General features: G+C 56.3%; 1 protein-coding gene and 3 long non-coding RNA genes across 11 annotated transcripts; 1 reads left to right on the top strand and 3 right to left on the bottom strand.

Moving 5' to 3' along the window:
- Positions 1-559: 559 nt before the first annotated feature.
- On the top strand, positions 560-21,719 carry HNRNPL (heterogeneous nuclear ribonucleoprotein L). Of its 4 annotated transcripts, none has more exons than XM_071418717.1 (14): positions 560-842; positions 1,553-1,671; positions 2,442-2,679; positions 3,460-3,545; positions 4,496-4,592; positions 5,247-5,319; positions 11,096-11,167; positions 13,404-13,780; positions 14,092-14,319; positions 15,869-15,990; positions 18,097-18,298; positions 19,505-19,562; positions 20,525-20,620; positions 21,547-21,719. In XM_071418717.1, exons 1-14 carry the CDS (start codon positions 606-608, stop codon positions 21,603-21,605), a joined length of 2,064 nt encoding a protein of 687 aa, XP_071274818.1. In that variant the 5' UTR covers positions 560-605; the 3' UTR covers positions 21,606-21,719. The 4 variants fall into 4 exon arrangements, with proteins under 4 accessions (XP_071274818.1, XP_071274821.1, XP_071274820.1 ...); XM_071418719.1 differs by lacking the exon at positions 14,092-14,319 and adding an exon at positions 13,826-13,885 and having other exon boundaries at positions 562-842; positions 13,404-13,639; XM_071418718.1 differs by lacking the exon at positions 14,092-14,319 and having other exon boundaries at positions 562-842; positions 13,404-13,699.
- On the bottom strand, positions 6,319-6,663 carry LOC139585784 (uncharacterized). Its single transcript, XR_011677304.1, has 2 exons — positions 6,541-6,663; positions 6,319-6,385 (listed from the first exon to the last, which is right to left on the bottom strand). It is a non-coding gene; the product is annotated as an uncharacterized lncRNA (long non-coding RNA).
- On the bottom strand, positions 9,132-10,798 carry LOC139585780 (uncharacterized). Of its 5 annotated transcripts, XR_011677299.1 has the most exons (6): positions 10,550-10,798; positions 10,277-10,494; positions 9,961-10,189; positions 9,779-9,891; positions 9,464-9,509; positions 9,132-9,416 (listed from the first exon to the last, which is right to left on the bottom strand). It is a non-coding gene; the product is annotated as an uncharacterized lncRNA (long non-coding RNA). The 5 variants fall into 5 exon arrangements; XR_011677300.1 differs by lacking the exons at positions 9,464-9,509; positions 9,779-9,891; positions 9,961-10,189 and having other exon boundaries at positions 9,132-9,463; positions 10,318-10,341; positions 10,428-10,494; XR_011677301.1 differs by lacking the exons at positions 9,464-9,509; positions 9,779-9,891; positions 9,961-10,189 and having other exon boundaries at positions 9,132-9,463; positions 10,318-10,406; positions 10,449-10,494.
- On the bottom strand, positions 15,219-15,648 carry LOC139585783 (uncharacterized). The gene is made up of 3 exons (XR_011677303.1): positions 15,536-15,648; positions 15,382-15,492; positions 15,219-15,326 (listed from the first exon to the last, which is right to left on the bottom strand). It is a non-coding gene; the product is annotated as an uncharacterized lncRNA (long non-coding RNA).
- Positions 21,720-22,826: the final 1,107 nt, after the last annotated feature.

Raw genomic sequence — 22,826 nt, 5'->3', positions numbered from 1 at the left:
ACCGCCAGTGCCGTCCCAGTAGCTCCTGCACTGTGGAGCGGGGAACGTCCCACACGCGCTGCCCAATCACAAACGAAAACGTGAGCAAATCGACCAATCAGAGCGCGCCGCTGAGGGAGTGGGCGTTGATTGACGTGCAGCTCAGCCAATGAGTGAGGGGCATGCCCGGTGGGCGAGACCAGAGGCCGGGGCTCCTCGCGATGCGCCAATGGTAGCCGGATGAGGTTGATCGACGTCTTGTGGCGGCAATGGCGGGGGCGCCGCGGCCGAAAGGCGCTGTGGGAAGAGGGAGGCGGGATCTGCGGGATGGACAAGAAGAAGGGTGGAGCCTCGCCCTGACAGACAACTGCGCCTCCAATCAGCGCGGTGGGCGGGCGGACCGTTGCGCGCGACGACCAATGATATTCTCAGGATTGCATTGATGGGCAGTTCAGCCGATCAATAGGCCCTGGGCTTTTTTCTGTGACCGGGCAAATCACAACGGCGTGCGGCCTCGCGGGTGTGGCGGGAACGGCGTCAGCCAATGGGATGCGTGGACCGCCTTGATTGACGCGTGGGCGGGCCAATGGGGGCGTGTCGTGGGCGGGACCGCGGAGCGGGGCGCCATGTCGCGGCGGCGGTGGCGCGGGCCTCAGGGTGCTGAAGGTGGCGGACGCGGAGCCGACATGGGGAAGATGGCTACGGGTGGCGGCGGCGGCGGTTCGGGCCGATATTACGGCGGCGGTGGCGGCGGCGAAGGCGGAAGAGCCCCAAAACGCCTGAAAACCGAGAGCGCGGAGGCGCCGCCTCATGGGCCCGGCGGGCCGGGGGGCGCGGGCGGCGGCGCCGGAGCGGGAGGATCGGTGAGAACGGAGGAAAGCGGGAAGGGGGTTTGGTGTGGGCAGCGGGGGCAGAACAGCTCCTTGAGGGGGGGAAAAACGCTGTGAGGGGGGTAAATACGGCGGCAGGAGCTGAGGGGGGTAAAAGAGCTCCTGCGAGGGGGCAAAAATGGCGGGAAGGGCTGAGGGGGGGTAAAAGAGCTCCTGTGTGGGGGGAAAAATGGCGGGAAGGGCTGAGGGGGGTAAAAGAGCTCCTGTGAGGGGGCAGAAATTGAGAGAAGGGCTGAGGGGGCTTAGGAGACCCTCATGAAAGGTTAAAGAGGGAAAGAGAAGCTGAAGGGGGGAAAGAAGTTTGTGTGAGGGGGGAAAATGTGGGGAGGGAAGTTCTGAGGGGACAAACATGGCGGGAAGGGCTGAGGGGGCAAAAGATCCCGTTTGAGGGGTAAATATTGGGGAGTAAATATTGAGAAATGGAAAAAGATGTTTTTTTGAGGAGGGGGTAGGTGTTGAGGGGTAAATATTGGGGAATAAATGGGGGGAGGGTAAATATTCTGTGTGTAAAACACTCTTTTAAGGAAGTTACAATTTAAGGGGTGTAAGGAGCCCGTTTTTCCTTGGCCTGGCCCCAAAGCTGCGGGGTTTGGGGGTGTCCCCGTGGTTGTGGAGTGTCCCCAAACCCAGCAGGGATGTCCCCAACCCCAGTGGCAGTGTCCCCAAACCTTGGCTGTCCCCAGGAGAACTACGAGGACCCGCACAAGACGCCGGCGTCGCCCGTGGTTCACATCCGCGGCCTCATCGACGGCATCGTGGAGGCCGACCTGGTGGAGGCGCTGCAGGAGTTCGGGCCCATCAGGTGGGACACTGGGGTGGGGACACTGCGGGGACAGTGGGGACAATGTGCTGGGGACACGGGAGATACTGGGGACACTGGGGTGGGGACACTGGGGTGGGGACACTTGGGGGACAGTGGGGACAATATGCTGGGGACACTGGGGGGACATGGAGGGGATATGGGGGGGACAGTGGGGACAATGTGCTGGGGACACGGGGGATACTGGGGACATGGGGACAGCGGGAGGGACAGTGTGCTAGGGACACCAGGGACACTGGGGACAAGGGATATTGGGGATGGTGTACTAGGGATACCAGGGGACAGTGGGGACAGTGTGCTGGGGACATTGGGGTGGAGGCACTGGGGGGACATGGGGGGGACTTGGGGCACATAGTGGGGACACTGGGGACAGTGTGCTGGGGATACTGGGGTGGGGACATGGAAGGGACAGTGTGATGGGAACAGTGGAGTGGGGACCCTGGGATGGGGACACTGGGGGTCAGTGGTGAGAGGGGACACAGGGGTGGAGACCCTGGGAACGCTGGGGACAGTGTGCTAGGGACACAAGGGTGGTGGTGACACCATGGGTGACACCACCACACTGACCATGTCCCCCCCGTCTCAGCTACGTGGTGGTGATGTCAGGGGTTGGTGACACCATGGGGTGACACCACCACCCTGACCATGTCCCCCCCATCCCAGCTATGTGGTGGTGATGTCAGGGGTTGGTGACACCATGAGGTGACACCATGGGGTGACACCACCACGCTGACCATGTACCCCTGTCCCAGCTACGTGGTGGTGATGCCGAAGAAGCGCCAGGCCCTGGTGGAGTTCGAGGACATCCTGGGCGCCTGCAACGCCGTCAACTACGCGGCCGACAACCAGATCTACTTCGCTGGGCACCCGGCCTTCGTCAACTACTCCACCAGCCAGAAGATCTCCCGGCCAGGGGACAGCGACGACGCGCGCGGCGTCAACAACGTGCTGCTCTTCACCATCCTCAACCCCATCTACTCCATCACCACGGTGAGCGGGGCTGGGATTGGGGTTTTATTGGGGTTTATTGGGGTCACCACCAACGTGCTGCTCTTCACCATCCTCAACCCCATCTACTCCATCACCACGGTGAGCAGGGCTGGGATTTGGGGATTTATTGGGGTTTATTGGGGCTTTATTGGGGTTTATTGGGGTCACCACCAACGTGCTGCTCTTCACCATCCTCAACCCCATCTACTCCATCACCACGGTGAGCAGGGCTGGGATTTGGGGGCTTATTGGGGTTTTATTGGGGTCACCACCAACGTGCTGCTCTTCACCATCCTCAACCCCATCTACTCCATCACCACAGTGAGCGGGGCTGGGATTGGGGCTTTATTGGGGTTTATTGGGGTCACCACCAACGTGCTGCTCTTCACCATCCTCAACCCCATCTACTCCATCCCCATGGTGGGTTTGGGGTGTCCTAGCTTCATTTTGGGGCTCTCAGGTTGGTTTTTGGTGTCTCAGGTTGGTTTTTGGCAACCAAGGTGGGTGTTTAGGGCCTTGGGCTGTATTTTTGGGGTCTCACCTGGGTTTTGGTGTCTGGTGTCAGTTTTTGGTTTCCCATGTCAGGTTTTGAGGTCCTGAGTGGGTGTTTGGGGTTCTGGGTTGTATTTCTGGTTCTTGGGCTGTATTTTTGGGGTCCCGTGTGGGTTTTTGGGGTCCCAGATGGGTTTGGGGGTCCTAAGCTGTATCTTTGGGTCCTGGGCTGTATTTTTGGGGCCCCGTGTGTGTTTTGGGGTGCCCCTGACCCCCCTTTCCCCCCAGGACGTGCTCTACACCATCTGCAACCCCTGCGGGCCGGTGCAGAGGATCGTCATCTTCCGCAAGAACGGCGTGCAGGCCATGGTGGAATATCCCACACACAGCACCCCAAACCTGCACTGGGGGTTTGGGGGGATCCCCGAAATCCCAGTGCCCCCAGGAATGGGGATCAAAGGGATCCGAGGTCACCAGAACAGCCCAGGTGGCCCCGCCTGGCTCAGAGCGAGGCTGTCCCTGAGTCCCAGCCCCTCTGGGGTCCCAAAATTCCCTGGATCCCATCGGGAATTCCCTGAATGCAGGCAGGAAATCCCCAAATTCCATCAGGAATTCCCCCAGTCCCAAATCCCATTGGAAATTCCCCAAATTCCATTGGGAATTCCCCCAGTCCCAAATCCCATTGGGAATTCCCTGAATCCAGTCAGGAACTCCCCAAATTCCCTCGGGAATTGCCCCAGTCCCAAATCCCTTCAGGAATGCCAGGTTCCATCAGGAATTCCCTCAATCCCAAATTCCTCAGGAATTGCCCCAGTCTCAAATCCCCTCAGGAATGGCCCCAAATCCCATCAGGAATTGCCCCAAATCCCATCGAGAATTGCCCCAAATCCCATCAGGAATTGCCCCAATCCTATCAGGAATTGCCCCAAATCCCATCAGGAATTGCCCCAAATCCCAATCCCAGTTTGGTTTCCTTGACTGGGCCACGTTTGACTCGGTGCAGAGCGCCCAGCGCGCCAAGGCCTCGCTCAACCCCAATCCCAAATCCCGTCAGGAATGGCCCCAAATCCCATCAGGAATTGCCCCAAATCCCTCGGGAATTGCCCCAAATCCCAATCCCAGTTTGGTTTCCTTGACTGGGTCACGTTTGACTCGGTGCAGAGCGCCCAGCGCGCCAAGGCCTCGCTCAACCCCAATCCCAAATCCCGTCAGGAATTGCCCCAAATCCATCAGGAATTGCCCCAAATCCCATCAGGAATTGCCCCAAATCCCTCGGGAATTGCCCCAAATCCCAATCCCAGTTTGGTTTCCTTGACTGGGTCACGTTTGACTCGGTGCAGAGCGCCCAGCGCGCCAAGGCCTCACTCAACGGCGCCGACATCTACTCGGGGTGCTGCACCCTCAAGATCGAGTACGCCAAGGTGGGCACACCTGGGGGGACAGCTGGGGACGTACCTGGGACATGTGGGCACGTCTGGGACACACCTGGGGACAGCTGGGGGTACCTGGGGACAGGTGGGGACACCTGGGCACACCTGGGGACACACCTGGGACATGTGGGCACGTCTGGGACACACCTAGGGACACAGTTGGGGGTACCTGGGCATACCTGGGGACACAACTGGGGGTACCTGGGGACACATAGGAACACAGCTGGGGGCACCTGGGCACACCTGAAACACCTGGGCACATCTGGGGACACATCTGGGACACATGGGGATGTACCTGGGAACACCTGAGGGTACCTGGGGATGTACTTGGGGACACCAGGGGACACACCTGGGCACACCTGGAGGTACCTGGGGATAGCTGGGAACACACCTGGGGGTACCTGGGCACACCTGGAGGTACCTGGGGACATATCTGGGGACACCTGGGGGTACCTGGGGACATATCTGGGGACACCTGTGGATACCTGGGCACACACCTGGGGGTACCTGGGGACATATCTGGGGACACCTGGGGATACCTGGGCACACACCTGGGGGTACCTGGGGACATATCTGGGGATACCTGGGCACACCTGGGGGTACCTGGGCACACCTGGCAGGTGCCAACCCCCCGTGCCCCCCCAGCCCAGCCGCCTGAACGTGTTCAAGAATGACCAGGACACCTGGGACTACACCAACCCCAACCTGAGCGGGACAGGTACGGCACGGCAGCCTCAGCCTCAGGGAGGGAGGGAGGGCTGGAAACTGGGGAGAATTCCTGGAATTTGGGGGGGTTTGGAAAAGGGGGATTAACCTTTCCAAAATTGGGAGGTGCCACCCAAAAAAACCCTGGGGTTTTTCCTAAAATTGGGGGGGGTTCCAGAGGTCCTTCCAAAATTGGGGGGTCCCTGGAATCCTTTCCAAAATAAGGGATCCTTTCCCAAAATTGGGGGTTCCCAAGAGTCTTGCCCAAAATTGGGGGTTCCAGGAGTCCTTCCCAAAAATTGGGGGATCTTTCCCAAAAAAGGGAGGTCCCTGGGATCCTTGCCAAAATTAGGGATTATTTCCCAAAATTGGGAGGTCCCAGGAGTCCTTTCCTAAAACTGGGGGGGATCTTACCCAAAATCTGGGGGGATCTTTCCCAGACTGGGGAGTCCTTCTCAAAAACTGGGGTGGGGTCTTTCCCAAAATTGGGGGGTCCCTGGGATCTTTCCCAAAAATTGGGGAATATTCCCCAAAATTTGGGGCTGGGGAGGGGGTTTGTCCTTCGCCGGCTCCACGCCCGTCCCGGGCAGATTCAGCCTCTTCCTCCTCCTCCTCCTCCTCCTCCTCCCACCCTCACACCACACTGGGGGGGTGCTCAAGCAACCCCCCCAAAACCAAAAATCCAGGAGAAAAAAACACCAAAAAAACCCCAAAAAAATCCAAAAAAAGTCCCCAGCAGCAGCAGCAGCAGGAGCCCCCGGCGAGGGACGCGCGGCCACAGAACGAGGAATTTGTAGGAATTCTCCCTTTCCCAAGGCACAGTTTGGGGGAAATTTTAGGAATTTCAGCAACATCAGCACAAATCCAGGAGCATTTCTTAGGAATTCATTCACTTCCAAGGCACAAAACTCGGTGGTGTTTGGGAATTCTCTCAACATGGACACATCCCAGGAACATTTTTGGTTTTAGGAATTCTGGCACTCCCAAGGCACAGCTCAGGTGGAATTTAGGAATTTCAGCAACATCAACACAAACCCAAGAGCATTTCATGGGAATTCTCTCATTTCCAAGGCACAAAACTTGTGATTTTTAGGATTTCAGCAACATCAACACAAACCAAGAGCATTTCATGGGAATTCTCTCATTTCCAAGGCACAATTTGGGGCAATTTTAGGAATTTCTGCACAACCCAGGAGCATTTCATGGGAATTCTCTCATGTCCAAGGTCCAAAACTTGGTGATTTTTAGAAATTTCAGCAACATCAACACAAACCAAGAGCATTTCATGGGAATTCTCTCATTTCCAAGGCACAAAACTCGGTGGTTTTTAGGAATTCTTTCACAAGGAACACAACCCAGGAGCATTTCATGGGAATTCTCTCATTTCCAAGGCACAATTTGGGGCAATTTTAGGAATTTCTGCACAACCCAGGAGCATTTCATGGGAATTCTCTCATTTCCAAGACACAAACTCAGAGATTTTTGGGAATTCTTTCAACATCAACACAAACCAAGAGCATTTCATGGGAATTCTCTCATTTCCAAGGCCCAAACCTTGGTGATTTTTAGGAATTTCAGCAACATCAACACAAACCAAAGAGCATTTCATGGGAATTCTCTCATTTCCAAGGCACAAAACTCGGTGGTTTTTAGGAATTCTTTCACAATGAACACAACCCAGGAGCATTTCATGGGAATTCTCTCATTTCCAAGGCCCAAACCTTGTGATTTTTAGGATTTCAGCAACATCAACACAACCCAGGAGCATTTCATGGGAATTCTCTCATTTCCAAGGCACAATTTGGGGCAATTTTAGGAATTTCTGCACAACCCAGGAGCATTTCATGGGAATTTTGGCACTTCCAAGGCACAGTTTGGGTGGATTTTAGGAATTCCAGCAACATACCAAGACACAGTCCAAGAACATTCTGATCTTTTTAGGAATTCTCTCATTTCCAAGGCACAAACTCAGAGGTTTTTGGGAATTCTCTCAACATCAACACAACCCAAGAGCATTTCATGGAAATCTTGGCACTTCCAAGCCGCAGTTTTGGTGGAATTTTAGGATTTCAGCAACATCAACACATCCCAAGAACATTTTTTAGGAATTCTCTCATTTCCAAGACACAAACTAAGAGGTTTTTTGGGAATTGTCTCAACATCAACACAACCCAGGAGCATTTCATGGGAATTGTGGCACTTCCAAGGCACAGTTTGGGTGGAATTTAGGAATTCATCAACACAACCCAAGAGCATTTTTTAGGAGTTCTTTCACTTCCAAGGCACAAAACTTGATGGTTTTTAGGATTTCAGCAACATGGACACATCCCAAGAACATTTTTTGGGAATTCTCTCATTTCCAAGGCACAAAACCTGGTGGGTTTTAGGATTTCAGCAACATCAACACAAACCCAAGAGCATTTCATGGGAATTCCCTCATTTCCAAGGCACAATTTGGGGGAATTTTAGGATTTCAGCAACATGGACACATCCCAGGAATGTTTTTTAGGAATTCTTTCACTTCCAAGGCACAAAACTCAGTGGGTTTTGGGAATTCTCTCAACATCAACACAACCCAGGAGCATTTCATGGGAATTTTGGCACTTCCAAGGCACAATTTGGGTGAATTTTAGGAATTCTTTCAACATCAGCACACTCCAAGAGCATTTTTAGGAATTCTTTCACTTCCAAGGCACAAAACTTGGTTTTTGGGAATTGTCTCAACATCGACACAAACCAGGAGCATTTCATGGGAATTCTCTCATTTCCAAGGCACAAAACTCAGTTTTTAGGATTTCAACAACATGGACACAACCCAAGAATGTTTTTTTTAGGAATTTTCCCATTTCCAAGACACAAACCCAGAGGTTTTTGGGAATTCTCTCACCATCAACACAACCCAGGAGCATTTCATGGGAATTCTCTCATTTCCAAGGCACAAAACTCAGTTTTTAGGATTTCAACAACATGGACACAACCCAAGAATATTTTTTTTAGGAATTCTCCCATTTCCAAGACACAAACTCAGTGGTTTTTGGGAATTCTCTCACCATCAACACAACCCAGGAGCATTTCATGGCAATTCTCTCATTTCCAAGGCACAAATCTTTGATGGTTTTTAGGATTTCAGCAACACGGACGCAACCCAAGAACATTTTTTAAGAATTCTTTCACTTCCAAGACACAAACCCGGTGCTTTTTAGGATTTCAACAACATCAGCTCACTCCAAGAACATTTTTTAGGAATTCTCTCATTTTCCAAGGCACAGTTTGGGTGAGTTTAGGAATTCTCTCAACATCAACACAACCCAAGAGCACTTCATGGGAACTCTCTCATTTCCAAGGCACAAAACTCGATGGTTTTTAGGAATTCTCTCATTTCCAAGACCTGATTCTGGTGGTTTTTAGGAATTCTCTCATTTCCAAGACCTGATTTTGGTGGTTTTTAGGAATTCTCTCTTTTCCAGGACTCCATTTCAGGGATTTTTAGGAATTCTCTCCCTTCCCAGACCGTTTCCTTGGGGTTTTTTTAGGAATTTCCTCACCACACTTGACCTCCCAAGGCCATTTTTGGTGGTTTTTGGAATTCTCTCACTTGGGAGACCAAACCCCAGGGTTTTTAGGAGCTCTCTTCTCCCCCATGACTCAGTTTTGGGGATTTTAGGAACTCCTCTCCTTCCATTCCTCAGTTTGGTGTTTCCAGGAGTTCTTCTTCATCCCCCACCACAATCTCGGTGGCTTTAGGACCACCCAAGGCCCTTTTTGGTGCTTTCAGGAGCTCTCCTGAGCATCCCCAAGGTGCCGACACCTCCCCAGAACCCCAAACCCACCAAACCCACCAGATCTGGGCTCAAAGCCCCAAGGAACATTCCAGGAACACCTACAGGAACATTCCAGAAACACCCCAAGGAACGTTCCTGGAACATTCCAGCAACACCCCAAGGAACATTCCAGAAACACCTTCAAGAACATTTCAGCAACACCTTCAAGAACATTCCAGAAACACGCCAAGGAACACCCCAGGAAACGTTCCAGCAACACGCCAAGGAACATTCCAGCAACATGCCAAGGAACATTCCAGCAACATGCCAAGGAACATTCCTGGAACACCTCCAGGAATGTTCCAAGGACACCCCCCAGGAACATTCCAGAAACACCTTCAAGAACATTCCAGAAACACCCCAAGGAACATTCCTGGAACACCTCCAGGAACATTCCTGGAACACCTCCAGGAATGTTCCAAGGACACCCCCAGGAACATTCCAAGAACACCCCAAGGAACGCCCAAAGAACATCCCAGGAACATTCCAGCAACACCCCAAGAACATCCCAGGAACATTCCAGCTGCATCCCCAGGAGCATTCCTGGAACACCCAAAGAACATTCCAGCAACACTCCCAAAGCAACCAACACTTCTCCAGGAACATTCCAGCAACACCCCCAGGAACACCCAGAGAACATTCCAGCAACACCCCGAGAACATTCCCAGGAACATGCCAGGAACATTCCAGCAATACCCCAAAAACACCCCTGGAACATTCCAGGAACACCCCCAGGAACATTCCAAGGAACATTCCAGAAACATCTGCAGCAACATCCCAAAGAACATTCCGTGAACGTTCCAAGTGTACACCAAGGAACGTTCCAGAAACACCTTCAGCAACACCCTAAGGAACACTCCAGGAGCACCCCAGGAACATTCCAGAAACACCCCAAGAACATGCCAAGAACACCCCCAGGAATGTTACAGAAACATTCCAGGAACATCTAAGGAACATTCCAGAAACACCTCCAAGAACCACCCCCCAGGAACATTCCTGGACCCCCCCCAGGAATGTTCCAGAAACATTCCAAGAACATTCCAGGAACATTCCAAGAACACCCTCAGGAACATTCCAGAAACATTCCAAGAGCACCCTCAGGAGCATTCCAGAACACCCCAGGACCACCTCAGGAACATTCCAGAACACCCCAGGAACATTCCAGAACACTCCAGGAGCTCCTCAGGAACATTCCAGAACACTCCAAGAACACCCTCAGGAACATTCCAGAACACTCCAAGAACACCCTCAGGAACATTCCAGAACACTCCAGGACCACCTCAGGAACATTCCAGAACACTTCAGGAACATTCCAGAACACTCCAAGAACACCCTCAGGAACATTCCAGAAACACCTCCAGGACCACCTCAGGAACACTCCAGAGCACTCCAGGAACATTCCAAGAACACCCCCAGGAACACTCCAAGAGCACCCTCAGGAACATTCCAGAACACTCCAGGACCAGCCCCGTGCCCGGGGCAGCCCGGGGTGCCCAGGCCCCGTTTCGGGGCCGTTTTGGGGCCGTTTGGGGCCCTTTGGTGACTCTCGCCCTGTGCCGCAGGGCCCGGGGCGCGCTGGGAGCAGCCGTGGGTAAGAGGAGCCCCCCAGGAGGGGCCCAAAGGACTTTTTTGCCCCCCCAGGATCTGTAAGTAGCCCCTTTTTCTCTCTTCTTGCCCTTTTCCTCCTCAACCCAAAACCTCCAAAGCTCCAGGAGAGGGGAGGATTTGACCAAAACCTTGAGTTCTGAACCCAGTCCTGGCTTCAATCCTGACCCCCCTCATCCATGTCCCAGTGCCCTGAGGGCGGGGTGGGTGTCGGGGTGGGTTCATTAACATCCCCAATTAACGATGAGCGGTGTAATTACCATCTCTGTGCTGATTGATGGGTCTGGGGGGGGGGGGGGTTACCCAGGTTCTTTGGGGGGCATTTTGGGGGGGTTGTGACCCCAGCTGTGCCCCCCCCCTCAGGAGAGCCCGGAGGGAACCCCAACAAGCGGCAGCGGCAGCCGCCCCTGCTGGGCGACCACCCGGCCGAGTACGGTACGGAACGGCAGGGGGCGCCACCGGGGGGCGCCACCGGGGCGGACTGGGGGATTTGGGGGGGCTGGGAGAGGTTTGGGGAGCTGGGAGCTCATTTGGGGCAGGTTTGGAGGGGCTGGGGCAGGTTTGGGGGGCTGGGGGACACGGTTAGAGCAGGTTTGGGGGAGCCTTTGGGGAGCTAGGGGGAGGTTTGGGGTGTCTGGGGGGCACAGTTAGAGCAGGTTTGGGGGGGCTGGGAGAGGTTTGGGGGGGCCTTTGAGGGGGTGGGGAGAGGTTTGGGGGGGCTGGGGGGCACGGTTAGAGCAGCTTTGGGGGCGCTGGGAGAGGTTTGGGGGGGCCTTTGAGGGGGTGGGGAGAGGTTTGGGGGGGCTGGGTGCTCGTTTGGGGGGCTAGGGGGAGGTTTGGGGGGGCTGGGGGCAGGTTTGGGGGCGCTTTAGAGCAGCTTGGGGGGGGCTGGGGGCCCATTTGGGGCAGGTTTGGGGGGGCTGGGAGAGGTTTGGGGGGCCTGGGGCAGGTTTGGAGGGGCCTTTGGGGGGGGCTAGGGGCAGCTTGGGGGGCTAGGGGCAGCTTTGGGGGGCTGGGGGACACGGTTAGAGCAGCTTTGGGGGACTGGGGGCTCATTTGGGGCAGGTTTGGGGGGGCTGGGAGAGGTTTGGGGGGTCGGGGGCACAGTTAGAGCAGGTTTGAGAGGCTGGGGGCTCATTTGGGGCAGGTTTGGGGGGGCCTTTGGGGGCTGGGAGAGGTTTGGGGGGGCTGGGGGGCATGGTTAGAGCAGGTTTGGGGGGCTGGGAGCTCAATGGGGCAGGTTTGGAGGGGCTGGGGCAGGTTTGGGGGGCCTGGGGCAGGTTTGGAGGGGCCTTTGGGGGGCTAGGGGCAACTTTGGGGGGCTGGGGGGGGGCTGGGGGACACGGTTAGAGCAGGTTTGGGGGGTCTGGGGGCTTGTTTGGGGGGGCTGGGGTCTCATTCTCCCCCTGGGGGTCTCTGCCCCATTGCTGTGCCCCCTGTCAGGATTTGGGGGTCTCTGGCCCCCCTCATTCTGGGCTGTTCCCTCCCAAGGTGCTCCCCACCGTGGCCACTACCATGACAAGGGCTGCAAGCCCCCTCCCCACATTTGGGGTCTCTCTGTGTTTTGGGGTCTCCTATCACCATGGGGGTCTCTCCCCCATTTCGGGGGGCTCTCTTCCCCCCCATTTCAGGCGGTCCCCACGGCGGTTACCACCACGGCCACTACCATGATGAGGGCTGCAAGCCCCCTCCCCACATTTGGGGTCTCCTATCACCATGGGGGTCTCTCTCCCCCATTTAGGGTCTCTCTCTCCCCATTTAGGGTCTCTTTTCCCCCCCATTTCAGGTGGTCTCTCCCCCATTTCAGGGGTCTCTCTCCCTCATTTCAGGGGTCTCTCTCCCCCATTTCAGGGGTCTCTCTCCCCCCATTTAGGGTCTCTCTCACCCCATTTCAGGCGGTCCCCACGGCGGTTACCACCACGGCCATACCACAGCAAGGGCTGCAAGCCCCCTCCCCACATTTCGGGGGTCTCACCCCTGTTTCTCCCCCATTCCAGGTGGTCCCCACGGCGGTTACCACCACGGCCACTACCATGACAAGGGCTGCAGGCCCCCTCCCCACATTTGGGGTCTCTCTCCCCATATTTAGGGTCTCTCTCCCCCATTTCAGGGGTCTCTCTCCCCATATTTAGGGTCTCTTTCCCCCCATTTCAGGTGGTCCCCACGGCGGTTACCACCACGGCCACTACCATGATGAGGGCTGCAAGCCCCCTGCCCACATTTGGGGTCTCTCTCCCCATATTTAGGGTCTCTTTTCCCCCATTCCAGGTGGTCCCCACGGCGGTTACCACCACGGCCATACCACAGGAAGGGCTACAAGCCCCCTCCCCACATTAAGGATCCTCCTATCACCATGGGGGTCTCTCCCCCATTTAGGGTCTCTCTCCCCCCATTTAGGGTCTCTTTTCCCCCCCATTTCAGGGGTCTCTCTCCCCCATTTCAGGGGTCTCTCTCCCCATATTTCGGGGGTCTCACCCCTGTTTTCCCCCCGTTTCAGGTGGTCCTCATGGCGGTTACCACCACGGCCACTACCATGACAAGGGCTGCAGGCCCCCTCCCCACATTTGGGGTCTCTCTCCCCACATTTGGGGTCTCTCCCCCATTTCAGCTGGTCTCTCCCCCATTTGGGGTCTCTCTCCCCTCATTTAGGGTCTCTCTCACCCCATTCCAGGCGGTCCCCACGGCGGTTACCACCACGGCCACTACCACCACGACGAGGGCTACGGGCCCCCTCCCCCCCATTACGAGGGGCGGCGCATGGGCCCTCCCCCGGTGGGGGGGGGGCACCGGAGGGGTCCCGGCCGTTACGGGCCCCAGTACGGGCACCCCCCCCCGCCGCCGCCGCCGCCCCCCGACTACGGCCCCCACGCTGACTCGCCCGTGCTGATGGTGTACGGGCTGGACCAGGCCAAGATGAACTGCGACAGGGTCTTCAACGTCTTCTGCCTCTATGGCAACGTGGAGAAGGTGGGCAGGGGTCCCAGAGGGGGTCTGGGGGGTCCCAAAGGGGTCCTGGGGGGTCCTAAAGGGAAATTAGGGGTGTTTAGGGTGTCTGCAGTGGGATTTGGGGGGTCCTCAGTGGGGCTGGACCAGGCCAAGATGAACTGTGACAGGGTCTTCAACGTCTTCTGCCTCTATGGGAATGTTGAGAAGGTGGGCAGGGGTCCCTAGGGGGGTCCTGAGTGGGATTTGGGGGGGTTTTGTGGGGATTTGGGGGCGCTGGACCAGGCCAAGATGAACTGCGACAGGGTCTTCAATGTCTTCTGCCTCTATGGCAACGTGGAGAAGGTGGGCATGGGGCCCTAAGGGGGTCCTCAGTGGGATTTGGGGGGTTTTGAGGGGATTTGGGGGGTCTGCAGTGGGATTTGGGGGGGCTGGACCAGGCCAAGATGAACTGCGACAGGGTCTTCAACGTCTTCTGCCTCTATGGCAACGTGGAGAAGGTGGGCAGGGGTCCTCAGTGGGATTTGGGGGGTCCCAAAGGGGGTTTTGGGGGTCTGCAGTGGGATTTGGGGGGGCTGGACCAGGCCAAGATGAGCTGCGACCGCGTCTTCAACGTCTTCTGCCTCTATGGGAATGTGGAGAAGGTGGGCAGGGGTCCTGAGTGGGATTTGGGGGGTCCCAAAGGGGGTTTGGGGGGTCCCAGAGGGGGTTTGGGGGGCATTTGGGGGGTCTGCAGTGGGGCTGGACCAGGCCAAGATGAACTGCGACAGGGTCTTCAACGTCTTCTGCCTCTATGGCAACGTGGAGAAGGTGGGCAGGGGTCCCAGAGGGGGTCTGGGGGGTCCCAGAGGGGGTCTGGGGGGTCCCAGAGGGGGTTTGGGGGGGATTTGAGGGGTCCCCAGTGGGGCTGGATCAGGCCCAGGTGAGCTGCGACCGCGTCTTCAACGTCTTCTGCCTCTATGGGAATGTTGAGAAGGTGGGCAGGGGTCCCTAAGGGGGTCCTGAGTGAAATTTGGGGGGTTTTGAGGGGATTTGGGTGGGGTTTAGGGCAATTTGAGGGGGATTTGGGGGGGCTGGACCAGGCCCAAGTGAGCTGTGATTGCATCTTCAACATCTTCAGTCTCTACCAGGAACGTGGAGAAGGTGGGCAGGGGTCCCAGAGGGGGTCCTGAGTGACATCTGGGGGGTCCTGAGTGAGATTTGGGGGGATTTTGGGGTGATTTGGGGGGGTTTTGGGGGTCCTCCTTGGGGCTGGACCAGGCCCAGGTGAGCTGTGCCAGGTTTGGGGCAGTTTGGGGGGTCCTCAGTGGGGTTTGGGATTCCTGCAGGAGATCCCTTGTCTGTCCCTGTCCCTGTCCTTGTCCCTCACCTGTCCCACTGTCCCCTCACCTGTCCCTGTCCTTGTCCCTCACCTGTCCTTGTCCCTCACCTGTCCCTGTCCCATCTCACCTGTCCCACGTGTGCAGGTGAAGTTCATGAAGAGCAAGCTGGGCATGGCCACTGTCCCCTCACCCGTCCCTGTCCCTCACCTGTCCCTGTCCCATCTCACCTGTCCCGTGTGTGCAGGTGAAGTTCATGAAGAGCAAGCCAGGCCTGGCCACTGTCCCTCACCTGTCCCAGCTGTCCCCTCACCTGTCCCACTGTCCCTCACCTGTCCCCTCACCTGTCCCTGTCCCTGTCCCTCACCTGTCCCAGCTGTCCCTCACCTGTCCCAGCTGTCCCTGTCCCATGTCCCACATGTCACACACATGTCACGTGTCCCGTGTGTGCAGGTGAAGTTCATGAAGAGCAAGCCAGGCCTGGCCACTGTCCCTCACCTGTCCCAGCTGTCCCTGTCCCTCACCTGTCCCTGTCCCTCACCTGTCCCATGTCCCACATGTCACACACATGTCACCTGTCCCACGTGTGCAGGTGAAGTTCATGAAGAGCAAGCCAGGCCTGGCCACTGTCCCTCACCTGTCCCAGCTGTCCCTGTCCCCTGTCCCATGTCCCACATGTCACACACATGTCACACACATGTCACCTGTCCCACGTGTGCAGGTGAAGTTCATGAAGAGCAAGCCGGGTGTGGCCACTGTCCCTCACCTGTCCCCGCTGTCCCTGTGTCCCATCTCACCTGTCCCAGCTGTCCCTGTCCCATGTCCCACATGTCACACACATGTCACACACGTGTCACGTGTCCCGTGTGTGCAGGTGAAGTTCATGAAGAGCAAGCCGGGCGCGGCCATGGTGGAGATGGCCGATGGCTACGCCGTGGACAGAGCCATCACCCACCTCAACAACAACTTCATGTTCGGCCAGAAACTCAACGTCTGGTGGGCATTTTGGGGCTTTTTGGGGCAATTTGGGGCATTTTGGGGTGTTTGGGGTCATTTGGGGGGATCCCTCATTGATTTTGGGGGGATTTTGGGGGGTCCCAACCCCATCTCTGCCATCACCCACCTCAACAGCAACTTCATGTTCGGCCAGAAACTCCACATCTGGTGGGCATTTTGGGGCGTTTTGGGGCATTTTGGGGCGTTTTGGGGTCATTTTGGGGGGTCCCTGTGTGATTTTGGGGGGTCCCTGATTGATTTTGGGGGGGGTTTTGAGGGGTCCCAACCCCATCTCTGCCATCACCCACCTCAACAACAACTTCATGTTTGGCCAGAAATTCAACATCTGGTGGGGATTTTGGGACAATTTGGGTCATTTTGGGGTGTTTTGGGGCATTTTGGGGCGTTTTGGGGCATTTTGGGGTGTTGGGGGTCATTTTGGGGGGTCCCTGATTCATTTTGGGGGGTCCCTGATTGATTTTGAGGGGGGTTTTGGGGGCTCCCAACCCCATCTCTGCCATCACCCACCTCAACAACAACTTCATGTTCGGCCAGAAGCTCAACGTCTGGTGGGCATTTTGGGGCGTTTTGGGACATTTTGGGGCATTTTGGGGTGTTTTGGGCAATTTTGGGAATTTTTGGGGATCCCTGGGGAGTCCCTGAGTGATTTTGGGGGTCCCTGAGTCATTTTCGGGGTTTATGGTGATTTTTGGGGCGGATTTTGATGATTTTTGGGGTGGATTTTGATGATTTTGGGGATGGATTTTGATGATTTTTGGGGCGGATTTGGAGGATTTTTGGGGCGGATTTTGATGATTTTTGGGGCAGATTTTGATGATTTTTGGGGCGGATTTGGAGGATTTTTGGGGCAGATTTTGATGATTTTTGGGGCGGATTCTGATGATTTTTGAGGCGGATCTTGATGATTTTTGGGGCGGATTTTGGTGATTTTTGGGGCGGATTTGGAGGATTTTTGGGGTGGATTTTGAGGATGGATTTTGATGATTTTTGGGGTGGATCTTGATGATTTTTGGGGCGGATTTTGATGATTTTTGGGGCGGATTTTGGTGATTTTTGGGGCGGATTTGGAGGATTTTTGGGGCGGATTTTGATGATTTTTAGGGTTTTCTGACCTGTTCTTTCCCATTTTTTCACCGTTTCTTCTCATTTTTTCACCATTTTTTCCCATTTTTCCCCCATTTTCCCCTCCCCAGTGTCTCCAAGCAGCAGCCATCATGCCGGGCCAGTCCTACGGGCTGGAGGACGGCTCTGATTTTTGGGGCAGATTTTGATCATTTTTAGGGTTTCCTGACCCATTTTTTCACTGTTTCTTCTCATTTTCTCACCGTTTTTTCCCGTTTTTTCACCGTTTCTCCCCATTTTTTCACCGTTTTCCCGTTTTTTCACCATTTCCCCCTATTTTTTCCCTCCCCAGTGTCTCCAAGCAGCACGCCATCATGCCGGGCCAGTCCTACGGGCTGGAGGACGGCTCCTGTGGTGTTAATAGGAATTTTTGGGGTGGATTTTGATGATTTTTGGGGTTTTCTGACCCATTTTTTCACCATTTTCCCCCATTTTCCCCTCCCCAGTGTCTCCAAGCAGCAGCCATCATGCCGGGCCAGTCCTACGGGCTGGAGGACAGCTCTGATTTTTGGGGTGGATTTTGATGATTTTTGGGGTTTCTTGACCCGTTTTTCCCCATTTTTTCACCATTTCCCCCTGTTTTTCCCCCATTTTCCCCCTGCAGTGTCTCCAAGCAGCACGCCATCATGCCGGGCCAGTCCTACGGGCTGGAAGATGGCTCCGATTTTTGGGGTGGATTTTGATCATTTTTGGGGTGGATTTTGAGGATTTTTGGGGTTTCCTGACCCGTTTTTCCCCATTTTTTCACCGTTTTTCCCCATTTTTCCCCCATTTTTCCCCTCCCCAGTGTCTCCAAGCAGCACGCCATCATGCCGGGCCAGTCCTACAGGCTGGAGGACGGCTCCTGTGGGGTTCACAAGGATTTTTGGGGTGGATTTTGATGATTTTTGGGGTTTTCTGACCCGTTTTTCCCCATTTTTTCACCATTTCCCCCTGTTTTTCCCCCATTTTTTCCCTCCCCAGTGTCTCCAAGCAGCACGCCATCATGCCGGGCCAGTCCTACGGGCTGGAGGACGGCTCCTGCAGCTACAAGGATTTCAGCGGCTCGCGCAACAATCGCTTCTCCACGCCCGAGCAGGCGGCCAAGAACCGCATCCAGCACCCCAGCAACGTCCTGCACTTCTTCAACGCGCCCCTGGACGTCACCGAGGACAACTTCTACGAGGTCAGGCCGCCTTCGGCCTCGGCCTCATCCTCGCCAAAGCTTTCGTCCCCGCCCTCCTCCTCCTCTTCATCCTCTTCTTGGTCCTTCTCTTCCTCCTCTTCTTCCTCCTCTTGGTCCTTCTCTTCCTTCTCTTCCTCCTCCTCTTCCTCCTCTTGGTCCTTCTCTTCCTCCTCTTCCTTCTCTTCCTCTTCCTCTTGGTCCTTCTCCTCTTGGTCCTTCTCTTCCTCCTCCTCTTCCTCCTCTTCCTCCTCCTCTTTGTCCTTCTCTTCCTCCTCCTCTTCCTCCTCTTCCTCCTCCTCTTTGTCCTTCTCTTCCTCCTCTTCCTCCTCTTGGTCCTTCTCTTCCTCCTCCTCTTCCTCCTCTTCATCCTCTTGGTCCTTCTCTTCCTCCTCCTCTTCCTCCTCCTCTTCCTCTTCTTTCTCTTCCTTCTCCTCTTGGTCCTTCTCCTCTTTGTCCTTCTCTTCTTCCTCCTCTTAGTCCTCCTCTTCCTCCTCCTCTTCCTTCTCTTCCTCCTCCTCTTCCTTCTCTTCCTCCTCCTCTTCCTCCTCTTCCTCCTCCTCTTCCTCTTAGTCCTTCTCTTCCTCCTCCTCTTTGTCCTTCTCTTCCTCCTCCTCTTCCTCCTCTTCCTCCTCTTCTTCCTCCTCCTCTTTGTCCTTCTCTTCCTCCTCTTCCTCCTCCTCTTCCTCCTCCTCTTGGTCCTTCTCTTCCTCCTCCTCTTCACCATCCCTGTCCCTGAGCCTCAACATCGTCCCCGGCCTAAGCCCCCAAAAACCCCCCAAAATCCCATCCTGACCACCCCAAAACCCCCCCCCAAAAATCCCCAAACTCTAATCCTGAACCCCCCCCAAAAACCCCCAAGCCCTTCCCCAGCCCTCCCAACACCCCAAACCCCTCCTGACCTCCCCAAAAACCCCCAAAACCCCCCCAAACTCCAATTCTGGACCCCCAAAAACCCCCAAACTCCCATCCTGAAGCCCCCAAACTCCCATCCTGACCACCCCCAAAACCCCCAAACCCCTCCTGAACCCCCCCAAACCCCTTCCCCATCACCCAAATCTCCCCCAAACCCCTCCCTAGACCCCCCAAACCTCCCTTAAACCCCTCCCCAATCCCCCCAGAGCCCCCAAATCCCCCCCCAAATCCCCCCCAAATCTCCCCCAGACCCCCCTGACCCCTTTGTGCCCCCTCCCCATTTATTCCCCCCAGATCTGTGACGAGCTCGGGGTCAAGCGCCCGTCCTCGGTCAAGGTGTTCTCTGGCAAGAGTGAGTGGGGAAATTGGGGGGATTTGGGGGGGATTTGGGGGTCAGGGTGGGGTTTGAGCGGATTTGAGGGGGATTTGGGGGGTCAGGGTGGGGTTTGAGGGGATTTGGGGGGGATTTGGGGGGTCAGGGTGGGGTTTGAGGGGATTTGGGGGGGATTTGGGGGGTCAGGATGGGGTTTGGGGGGATTCAGGGGCTGGGGAGGGGATTTGGGGGGATTTGGGTGGTGGGGAAGGGGTTTGGGAGAGATTTGGGGGGTCAGGATGGGGTTTGGGGGGATTTAGGGGGGATTTTGGGGGGTCAGGGTGGGGTTTGGGGGGTCAGGGGGGATTTGAGGGGGATGTGGGGGGGATTTGGGGGAAATTGGGGGGATTTGGGTGGTGGGGAAGGGATTTGGGGGGTCAGGGTGGGATTTGGGGGGAATTTGGGGGAGATTTGGGGGGTCAGGGTGGGGTTTGAGGGGATTTGGGGGGGATTTGGGGGGTCAGGGTGGGGTTTGAGGGGATTTGGGGGGGATTTGGGGGGTCAGGGTGGGGAATTCAGGGGCTGGGGAGGGGATTTGGGGGGATTTGGGTGGTGGGGAAGGGATTTGGGGGGTCAGGATGGGGTTTGGGGGGGATTTGGGGAGTGGGGAAGGGGCTTGGGGGGGGTCAGGGTAGAATTTGGGGGGATTTGGGGGGGTTAGGGTGGGGTTTGGGGGGGTCAGGGGGGATTTGGGGGTCTCAGGGTGGGGTCAGGGGGGATTTGGGGGGTCAGGGTGGGGTCAGGGTGGGGTCAGGGGGGCTCAGGGTGGGGTTTGAGGGGATTTGGGTGGTGGGGAAGGGGCTTGGGGTTCATGGGGGCGTTTGGGGAGGATTTGGGGGTTGGGGGGATTTGGGTTCTTGGGGGGGTCAGGAAGGACCCGTGACCCCTGGGTGACCCCTGGGTGACCCCTGGGTGACCCCGTGACCCCCGTGTGACCCCAGGCGAGCGCAGCTCCTCGGGGCTGCTCGAGTGGGACTCCAAGAGCGACGCCCTGGAGACGCTCGGGTTCCTCAACCACTTCCAGATGAAGAACCCCAGTGAGTGCCGGGCCTTCGGCCTCAGCATCCTCATCCTCATCTTCATCCTCATCCTCTGCCTCATCCTCATCTTCATCTTCATCCTCATCCTCTGCCTCATCTTCATCCTCATCTTCATCCTCATCTTCATCCTCTGCCTCATCTTCATCCTCATCCTCATCCTCTGCCTCATCATCCTCAGCCTCATCATCCTCATCTTCATCCTCAGCCTCATCCTCTTCCTCACCTTCATTCTCATCTTCGTTCTTCATCTCCATCCTCATCTTCCTCATCCTCATCTTCATCCTCTGCCTCATCTTCATCCTCATCTTCATCCTCTGCCTCATCCTCATCCTCACCTTCATCCTCTGCCTCATCCTCACCTTCATCCTCTGCCTCATCCTCATCCTCATCTTCATCCTCATCTTCATCCTCATCTTCATCCTCATCCTCATCTTCATCCTCTGCCTCAGCCTCATCTTCATCCTCATCCTCATCCTCTGCCTCGTCCTCCCAGCCCCCTCCCCATCCTGCCCTTCATCCTCCTCAACCTCATCCTCCTCTTCCTCCCCGTCATTCTCTTCATCCTCCTCCTCCTCTTCCTCCTTTTCATTCTCCTCTTCCTCTTCATCCTCACCCTCCTGAGGGGCTGGGGAGGGGGTTTGGGGGGTTTTGGGGGAATTTGGGGGTGGTTTGGGGGTTTTTGGGGGTGGTTTGGGGGGTGAGGAAGGGGCTTGGGGTGTTGGGGAGGGATCCTGGGAGGTTGGGGAGGGGATTTGGGGGGGATTTGGGGGGTGAGGAAGGGGCTTGGGGGGGTTTGGGGGGTCCTGGGGTTTGGGGAGGGGTCCTGGGGGGGATTTTGGGGTTGTTTTGGGGGGTCAGGGGAGAATTTGGGGTTCCTGGGGGGTCCCACACCCCCCTGACCCCCCCATTTCTGTCCCCCCCAGATGGGCCCTACCCCTACACGCTCAAGCTCTGCTTCTCCACGGCCCAGCACGCCTCATAAGGGACCCCAAAATCGACCTGGGGACCCCAAAATCAACCCCGGGGACCCCAAAATCAACCCCGGGACCCCCAAAATCACCCCGGGGACCCCAAAATCACCCCGGGGACCCCAAAATCACCCCGGGGACCCCAAAATAAACCCTGGGACTCCCAGGGACCCCAAAATCAACCCGGGGACCCCCAAAACCAACCCTGGGACCCCCAAGATCAGCCCAGGACCCCCAGGATCAACCCCGGGACCCCCAAAATCACCCCGGGGACCCCAAAATCAACCCAGGGACCCCCAGGATCCCTCCCAGGACCCTCCTGGATCACCTGGGTCACTCCAGGACCCCCCTGGGGACCCCCGGGGACCCCCAGGATCCCCCCAGGGAGCCCAAATGGACCCTGGGACCCCCCTGGGGACCCCCAAAATCGGCCCTGGACCCCCCCCCCCAGGACCCCCATGACCCCTCTGGGACCCCCGGGATCAGCCCTGGGAACCCACAGAGACCCCCGGGACCCCCCTGGGGACGCTCTGGGACCCCCAGGATTTGCCCTGGACCCCCCAAGATCTCCCCAGGGACCCCCAAGATCCCCCCATGGAACCCAAATGGACCCTGGGGACCCCCAAAATCAGCCCTGGATCCCCTTGAGACCCCCAGGACCCCCCCAGGGACCCCCAGGATCACCCCTGGGACCCTCAAAAATCCCCTTGGGACCCCCCCAGATCCCCCATAGCCCCCCCAGGGCCCCCCCATTTTTTTTTTAAGGCTGAGGGGGTGCAGCCCCCCCCTCCCCCCCCCCCCCATTTTTAAGGAGAAGGGGTCGGAGCCCCCCCAAAATCCCCCCCAATAAAGTTCTTGTTTGGGAAACAAAAACACCGAGAATTTGGGGGGAATTGGGGATTTTCAGGATGATTTTGGGGGTTTCGAGGTGTTTTTTGGGGAGAATTTTAAAAGTTTTGGGGATTTTGGAAATTTTTTTTTGGGGGGGGGGATTTTGGGTGGGATTTGGGAGGTTTTGGCGGGATTTGGAAATTTTGGGAAGATTTTGGGGGAGGTTCAAGATTTTTGGGAGAATTTGAGAAGTTTTGGGGAGGTTTTGGAGGGATTTGGGTGGGTCATGGGGTTGGGGGGCATTTGGGAGGTTTTGGAGAAGATTTTGAGGGATTTGGATTTTTTGGGATGATTTGGGGGCGGGATTTGGGAGGTTTTGAGATATTTGGAAATTTTTGGGAAGA

Source organism: Agelaius tricolor, unplaced genomic scaffold, assembly GCF_023055355.1.
Source record: "Agelaius tricolor isolate 1412-34295 unplaced genomic scaffold, bAgeTri1.0.p SCAF_90, whole genome shotgun sequence".
Taxonomy (NCBI): Eukaryota; Metazoa; Chordata; class Aves; order Passeriformes; family Icteridae; genus Agelaius; species Agelaius tricolor.
The sequence above is the reverse complement of the archived record's forward strand: the minus strand, read 5'-3'. Positions and strand labels throughout refer to the sequence as shown.

Bases quoted from the DNA above. Each gene is read 5' to 3' on its own strand.
- HNRNPL (XM_071418717.1), top strand. From the start codon at position 606: ATGTCGCGGCGGCGGTGGCGCGGGCCTCAGGGTGCTGAAGGTGGCGGA. The intron at 843-1,552 runs GTGAGAACGGAG...GGCTGTCCCCAG, and splicing joins GCGCCGGAGCGGGAGGATCG to GAGAACTACGAGGACCCGCA. The intron at 20,621-21,546 runs GTGAGTGCCGGG...TGTCCCCCCCAG, and splicing joins CTTCCAGATGAAGAACCCCA to ATGGGCCCTACCCCTACACG.